Source organism: Morus notabilis, unplaced genomic scaffold (assembly GCF_000414095.1).
Source record: "Morus notabilis unplaced genomic scaffold, ASM41409v2 Scaffold7987, whole genome shotgun sequence".
In the NCBI taxonomy this organism is placed as follows: domain Eukaryota; kingdom Viridiplantae; phylum Streptophyta; class Magnoliopsida; order Rosales; family Moraceae; genus Morus; species Morus notabilis.
This window is the reverse complement of record NW_010360356.1, coordinates 23,075-31,603: the sequence shown is the minus strand read 5'-3', so window position 1 is coordinate 31,603 and position 8,529 is coordinate 23,075. Positions and strand designations below refer to the sequence as shown.

Below are 8,529 nucleotides of genomic sequence, written 5' to 3'. Positions count from 1 at the left end.
TCACCCATTTTCAACGGCGAATCCAAATACAGCGTCACCTTCGAATGGGACGACCAGATCGGAGTTCCCGGCGCCATCATTGTCAGGAACAGCCACGAGAACCCTTTCTATCTCAAGACCATCACTCTTCACCTCAAAGAAGAGCTCGGCGAAGACATCGTCTTCGTCTGCAACTCCTGGGTCTACCCCAAAGAACGTTACGACTACGATCGTATCTTCTTCAGTAACAAGGTATTAATAATATTCATATTTCATTTCTCATATCTATCTCCTTACATGCGCTTAATAAGTTTGAGGGACATAATTTCGTATTTGTAAGTAAATAATTATTTTATTCACAAAAATATGATCAATATATTTATTTGATTGTATAAAGCAAAATTTTTGTGATTACATTGGCAAGATTGTTATTGCTGAATTTGATAAACACTAGAGAATTGAACTGTTTCTCATTACACACGATCAAATAGACTAGTAAACACTAGAATGAGAATCAATGATCCATATTCTTATTCATTTACTTTACTTTTCAATTTTATCACTTTTCTCATTAAATTTCTTTACGGTTCAATTAACGCACCAGAGAGTAAAACGGTTTTTTGGGTATTTATCAAGGAGAAAGGAAACTTTCCTTCCAAGCATTTGATGAAATTTCCCACTGAAATAATTGAAAGATTGACCCGGCTATTCGTTTATACTAGTTGTTCTGCTAACTGCTTGGTGAAATAGTTAGTGTAATTTCAGAGAAAACAAGATTTGGATAACCAAAAAAAAAGAGTAATGATATAGAAAGTAAGAAGATAAACTGAAGATGGTGCGGTGAAATGCATTTTTGCAGTCCTATCTTCCTAGTGAAACACCGGAGCCATCCAAAAAAAAAGAGTAATGATATAGAAAGTAAGAAGATAAACTGAAGATGTGCGGTGAAATGCATTTTTGCAGTCCTATCTTCCTAGTGAAACACCGGAGCCACTGCGCTTTTACAGAGAACAAGAACTGGTGAACTTGAGAGGGGATGGAACAAAGGAGCTCAAGGAGTATGATAGAGTCTATGACTATGCTTTCTACAATGACTTGGGTAATCCTGATAAGGGTCCACAGGATGCTCGCCAAACCCTCGGAGGGTCTAGCGAGTTCCCTTACCCTCGCAGAGGAAGAACTGGAAGACGACCCACCAGGACAGGTTTGATATTTCTATCAAAACTTAGATATTATTAGTAGTGACAAATTGAGAATTTCGGATTTTGGTTGTTGTTCTTATTGTTATCATTTGTGTTTTTATGTTTGCACAGATTCTAGCTGCGAGAGTGGGATACCTCTTCCGCTGAGTTTATCCGTTTATGTTCCACGAGATGAACGATTTGGTCACTTGAAGATGTCGGACTTCCTTGCTTACGGACTGAAATTTCTAGCTCAAGACATCGGACCTGCGCTGGAAGGATATTTTGATGGCACTGAAGAGATTGATAGCTTCAAAGAACTATTTGACATGTTTGAGGGAGGACTTAAGCTACCACCTCAAGTGCTCGATGCAATCCGGAAAAGCATGCCTTTGGAGCTGCTTAAGGAAATTTTCCGATCTGATGGTGAAAACTTCCCCAAATTCCCTAAGCCTGACATCATTAAAGGTACTGCTGCAGGGCTATATCTTATTTCTGCGGCCTATAATTTGGCGCTTACAGTATCACTCTACGTCGATGAGATTCCACATTTATTCTTTCGGTTGCTATTTTACTTCATCTAATTGTGGCGTCTCAATAATTTGGATCAGAGGATAAATGGGCATGGAGGACTGATGCTGAATTTGCAAGAGAAACAGTGGCTGGAGTGAACCCTGTCGTCATTCGTCGTCTCGAAGTAATTTCGTAATAAAATAATTAGCAACAATACTGGACCTATTTCTGTGATGAGTGAACTTCATTTTCTTGTTTTGTGTTTCATAATTGTCTGCACTAATTTCACTGCAGGAATTCCCACCGACGAGCAAATTGGACCCGAGTTTGTATGGGGATCAGAATAGTAAAATTACCGAAGACCTCATTGAAAAGAACTTGGAAGGGTATAACGTATACCAGGTAATAGTCCTACCGTGGTTTTTTGCAGAAGAGTTCATATCACACACACACACACACACAGAGTGTGATGTATTACATGAAAAATTAATTGATGCATTCTTAATACAAAAATTAACGCATTTCCAATATTATGGTTTAACAGGCACTATATGACAACAAGTTATATATATTGGACTACCATGATGCGTTTATGCCATACCTGAGGAAGATAAACACGACTGCTACCAAGATTTATGCCACCAGAACACTGTTTTTACTGAAAAACGATGGCACTTTGAAGCCATTGGCCATTGAATTAAGCTTACCAAAGATAAACACGACTGCTACCAAGATTTATGCCACCAGAACACTGTTTTTCCTGAAAAACGATGGCACTTTGAAGCCATTGGCCATTGAATTAAGCTTACCGCATAAAGACAGTGATCGGTATGGTGCGGTTAGCAAAGTATATACCCCGGCCTCAGAAGGCGTTGAAGGGACCCTTTGGACATTGGCCAAGGCTTATGCAGCTGTAAATGATTCTGGCTACCATCAGCTCATTAGTCACTGGTATGATTCCGTCAAAGCAAGTTGATCACAGAAGTTCTGTTTTGATTTGCAATTTGTTTCAAATATTTTTCTAAGTATTTTATTTTATTTTATTTTTGAATCAATAGGTTGAATACGCATGCTGTGGTTGAGCCATTTGTGATAGCAACGAACAGGCAGCTGAGCACAATCCATCCGATTTACAAACTCTTGCAGCCTCACTTCCGTGACACTATGTTCATAAATGCACTTGCCAGGCAGACTCTCATCAACGCCGGAGGCATTCTGGAGAAAACCGTTTTTCCTGGGAAGTTCGCGTTAGAGATGTCGGCTGTAGTTTATAAGAAGAACTGGGTTTTCACTGAGCAAGGACTCCCAGCAGATCTCATTAAGAGGTAAGATCTTTCAAGTCTAGTACATACTTGAATTCATGATTTATGATTTACTTGGTTATGGAAGCCGACTAAAAACGAATATCAGATTGGTGAAACCAACAGTAAGAACATACTATGAAATACACAACGTAACCAAAATTAAGCCGGGCCTAAAGTCTTGAATTGGTTTGAAAAAAGGAAAAAAAGTTTACCGTGTGGCTCAATGAGCTCTTGTTCTAATGACGCTATATAATTCACAATGCACAGAGGAGTGGCAGTCAAGGATTCGAGCGCTCCGCGTGGTCTTCGCCTGCTGATACCGGACTACCCCTTTGCGGTAGATGGGCTTGAGATCTGGTCTGCAATATATCAATGGGTTGAAGAGTACATCGCTTTCTACTATAAGAGCGATGACGCTGTTAAGAAAGACACGGAACTTCAGGCATGGTGGAAGGAACTCAGAGAGGTCGGTCACGGCGACAAGAAGAATGAGCCCTGGTGGCCCAAACTGCATACCCGTCATGAGCTGGTGGAATCATCAACCACACTCGTATGGATTGCTTCTGCCCTCCATGCCGCGGTCAACTTTGGACAATACCCGTATGCAGGGTTCCTTCCAAACCGCCCCACAGTAAGCCGCCGATTCATCCCTGAAGAGGGCACTCCAGAATACGAGGAGCTTAAGACAAACCCCGACAAGGCCTTCTTTAAGACAATTACCTCGGAACTGATGGCCATCCTCGGGGTTTCCCTCATCGAGATTCTGTCAAGGCATGCTTCTGATGAGGTCTATCTTGGCCAAAGGGACACTAAGGACTGGACTGCGGAAACTGAACCGTTGCAGGCCTTTAAGAAGTTTGGGGAGAAACTGGCTCAAATTGAGGACAGAATTCTGAGCAGGAACAATGATGCTAATCTTAAGAATCGGGTCGGTCCAGTCAAGTTTCCGTACACTTTGCTTGTGCCTTCAAGTAAGGAAGGACTAACTGCCAGAGGAATTCCCAACAGCATCTCAATATAAGAAGTTTCTCTCCTTGTGTTGTTCTTAAAAGTGTCCGTGTGTTTTTGTGTCATGTTTCATAGTTTGTATGTTGTTTTTCAGCTTCTTCTCCACTTTGATGAAGTAAGAACTTCATGTATGTGTGTGTACAAAGGCCTCAGGCTTTTGTATTACTAAATAAATTGCTTTGAGCAATATGTTTCATAATGTAAAAATCCCATAAATAAAATGTGGAAGCTTTAATATGCTTTTATTAAAGCCTTTCTGGCATTGAAAAAGAAAGAAAGTCCCCCAAAAGATAATGAGAAGCAACGGTAGGATAAAAGCTATTAGATAAATATTTCATTGTGGGTTAAATTGTTTCACGCCAAGGGAGACCAAGTGCCTGAGTTCTGTGTCTACTTAAAAAAAAAAAAAAAAAAAAAAAAAAAAAAAAAAAAAAGGTTTTACCGGAAACTATATGAATCGTGAATGCTTGAGGGCGAAGTCAAACAAAAAAAAAATTCCTATATCTTTCTCTAATCAGCGTTAATATATCAGAAAAGCTACCTCTTACTTAGTTCTTCTGTTCTTCTTTGTAAAACCTCTATAAATTAATATTATTGAAACTAAGACGTCACTAATTTATCGATAAATGAATATTTTTTTAACTTAAAAAGGATTTAATTTTAATAATTTGTGCCATCTTGATACATGTATTATTCCATTCACTAAGATTCATGTATGAGTTATAAATAAAGAAAATTAGTGGATGTAGTCAAAATTAATAAGTTTAGATATAGAATTTTAAAAGTTATCATGTATCTAATAAATAATATTGTAAGTATATTGTATATAAAATGTTAATAAGTACATACATAGATAAAATAGATGTATGTAGTTTTCAAATTTAATACTTTGAAGAAAAAACTGTTAAATATGATGATTTTTATATGTTATTTATCATTATTTGTTTGTATTTGATTAATTATTAGTTTATATTTTCGCTGGACCTTAAAGGATTTGAAAAAAAAAAAAACTATTATCTTAATTCATTGGCTCAAAGCGGGACTGAAAAATTTTATTATTTAATCGAGTTTATTAATTTATCAAACATTCATTTATCGAGATTTTATTATACTCTTATTCATTTCACCTTAAAAGAGAGCACTTATTTTGCCCTAAAAAATAAATATAACGAGCGTCATGGTTTTTTAAGTCTTTATGGGTTCTCAATGTAGTCTAGTTCATTTGGACAGATATTCAAGTTAGCTTAATTTAAAAAAAAAAAAAAAAATAGTTAGTGTCCTATTCAAAAATTTAAAAGACACAAAATTATTCTCATTCATCAATCAGTTTTTTAACAACTAAAACAACAATACCTATAAAAATTTCTTACATATGTCCGCCTATACAAAGTGTTGTCCTACTCAATAAAACTTGTAGATAGACAAGATCAACATACGTTGACCGGGCTAACTGTCAACTGTATATACATTTTTTTTAAGAGGAATATATATAGGATTTGTCTATGGTCTTATCGGTAGAACGTAGAACGGTCCTATCATCTTTAAAAAAAAAAACATAACAAGATGTTAGAGATGTTAGACACCAAGATAATTAATTATCTCTGACTATCATTACATCTTTTTAACATCCATTTTATGTTAAATTTTTTGGTGTACATCTTTCTAATATTCATTTAAATGTAATGTTATGTTAAATAATATTTGTATTACGTTCAATAAATGTCATATTATTTTTTTATTTCCATATGTAATGATGGTGGGAACGTAGACAAGATTTGTATATGTATATGTGCATACATTATATATAGCCCGACCGATGTATACGTTGTCCACGCTATATATTTTTATTTGTTCCTAGTTTAATTCTTTTTTCCCCTATACATTATCTAGCTTTGGAAAACATGGCCAATTTTAAACTCAGATGATCTTTGAGAATCTTTGATAGCATTATTATACTTAATTCTACATTGAGAATTTGAAAACAAAGCCTCTTTAGTTCAAACCAAATTTCGAGCAAAAAAATTGAAAGCCATACACACACATGATATATACATACATATATATATATATATACATATATATTTACATATAGAGAGAGACAGATCATAACATTTTGATTTTGTCAGAACTTTGTGATTCTGTGTGATTGTTTAATGACCACGATTAACATTTAATTAGCAAAAAAGGAATATGTAATTAACATTATGTTGTTTGTTTCCCACTTAGATTGGGCACGAGAAAACTAATAACAAATTCTAATAAATCAAAAGAAAGAAAATGTTATTCAATAGATAATTGGAATCAAAATATGTACTCTACATAGGCACCAAGTATTAAAAAAAAAAAAAAGAGTATTCATGCGATTTTTAATTATTAAACAATTTCACACGTAATCAAAACTATAATATATCCAGTACTAAACATTATATTCTATCTTGTCAAGTCAAAGAAGATCGTTAAATATCTGTCAACATAAAATTGGAAACGTATGAAAAAAGTAAGAAAATATAAAGAATAACATTAGTAGATGTGAGTAGTGACATAAGTGGGACTCATGAAGAGATATAACAAAGAAGATCTAAATAAAAATTTAATATAATTAAGCAAAGATTATAAGTTTTTTTTTTCTTCTGAAAAACTTTTCGGAATGTGCAACTTGCAAGGAAATAAATTATATACGAATATGATACCACTATATAGAAGCTCAATATATAATAACTACAATTTTAAAATGGTGTCACGTTGGGCTTGCATATATTATTTTAGATGCATTGGGAAAGTCCAAGTCATACTTTAGCTGTAAAATTCGAAAATAAAATAATAGACAAGTTGCAATATTGCCATGATACAAAGCTCACCTTTTCCATCTATATATATATATATATATATATAGATACCACTCATTATCTCTCCTTGTTCTTCATCACCAATTTAATCACTCTTCTTTCATTCTTTTGCAACTTTCTTTGCAGAAACTCTTAAATTATCAAAATTATAAAAGAAAAATGTTGCTCAGCAAACTTGTGAAGCGATTTAGCGGCGAGAACGCGGATGACGAGAAGAAGAAGAAGAAGAAGATCAAAGGGACTGTGGTGTTGATGAAGAAGAATGTGTTGGATTTCAATGACTTTCAGGCTTCAATCATGGATAGAGTGCATGAGTTGTTGGGCAATGGAGTTACTTTGCAGCTCATTAGTGCTGTTAATGGTGACCCTGGTAATAATTTAATTCAATTTTCCTTTCTCTTCTGATCTCCCAGCTGCTTATAATCCATTTTCTAGTCCAATTAAGCTTGCTTTTTTTTTTTATTGCTCTTTAATTTATGATTGATTTATTTATCTGTCAAAGGTAATTTGTTTACTATTTCTCCATGTGCCTGTTTGTTTTTTCTGCTTTTTATTTTCTGGAGGGAGAGAGGTTAGGTCATGGACTACTATATGATTATTTATTTATTTTTGAAAGGTTTCTTTAATTAGTTTTGGTGCTTTGATATATTACGTAGCTAATACTATGAAATGTGTTAGTTTATAAAGAAAAAAAAAAAGAAAGTTACATTGATGACAAAATTATACTAGTTATGTTGAAATACAGCAAAATATTTAAAATGTTTTACAAATAATAAGAATGAACATCATTAAAATAATTACTACATAAGTTTATAGAATAAAACGTTCACTATAATAATTACTATGTAATTTCCTATTGCTAAAATATTTCAAAAAAAAAAATTTTCAACTCCACTGTTATAAATTTGCGGTGTAGTTTGATTTTATAATTTTTTTTAAGACATTGGACTAATATAAGATATCATACCCCGTAATATATTTATTTGTCAAAAAAAAAGAACAGTATCCTATCATGTTTATATTCTATTCAATTAAACACAATTTATGCATGTCGTCCTCCACAACAAAAATTTGAATGTAACACAGCCGCTCTCAAAATACAATTTTCTTTTAGCTTAATTTGCTGTCATGCAGTCCGCGAGTAACAATTGTATTAGGGGAGAAAAGGCAGTGAGGTATAGCCTAGTAATTAACCCTCCGACATAAAATCATTTTAGTACTCTGTATTATAGCGAAATATGCTCTAAATATTCTATGCTTATTATAATATAAAAATGATATATTGATATTTTTAAAAACATCTTCTCGGTACCTTAAAACTAATTTTTGGGACATTTAATGTCCAAATTACCATTTTTATCAATTAAATAGAAATTAATATTTAAAAAAAATTTAAAAATATTTTAAAACATTAAAAATCAAATAACAAAATAAAAATCAAATCAAATTAAAAAAGAAAATAACAAAATAAAAAATTTCATGATTTTTTTTAATCTATTAGTTTTTTATTAATTAAATAAAAATGTACTAAGATCATTTTACATATTAAAATCAATTTCAGTGTATCAAAAAAATATTTTCTAAAACATCGAAATACCATTTTAATATTATTAAAAATACAAAGTACTAAAAATATGTTTTGTCTGTTATAACGTTGAATATTAAAATGATTTTATCCCAAACACTTATTATGCACCT

At 33.2% G+C, this 8,529-nt stretch overlaps 2 protein-coding genes across 2 annotated transcripts in view; both read left to right on the top strand.

Annotated features, from left to right (window-relative positions):
• Positions 1-6: 6 nt before the first annotated feature.
• Positions 7-4,235, top strand: LOC21412472 (probable linoleate 9S-lipoxygenase 5; the record flags this gene model as incomplete). The annotated part of the gene is made up of 9 exons (XM_024164444.1): positions 7-231; positions 943-1,183; positions 1,293-1,628; positions 1,772-1,857; positions 1,968-2,075; positions 2,218-2,283; positions 2,386-2,624; positions 2,732-2,998; positions 3,245-4,235. Coding segments are annotated over 9 exons (2,322 nt in total), but the record flags the coding sequence as incomplete, so codon positions are not given.
• Positions 4,236-6,990: 2,755 nt separating this feature from the next.
• LOC21384679 (probable linoleate 9S-lipoxygenase 5) overlaps positions 6,991-8,529 on the top strand; it is a 22,283-nt gene continuing 20,744 nt past the window's right edge. Inside the window, exon 1 of the mRNA XM_010096370.2 lies at positions 6,991-7,201. Coding sequence (XP_010094672.2) covers positions 6,991-7,201 — 211 coding nt within the window. The remainder of the gene's footprint in view (positions 7,202-8,529) is intronic.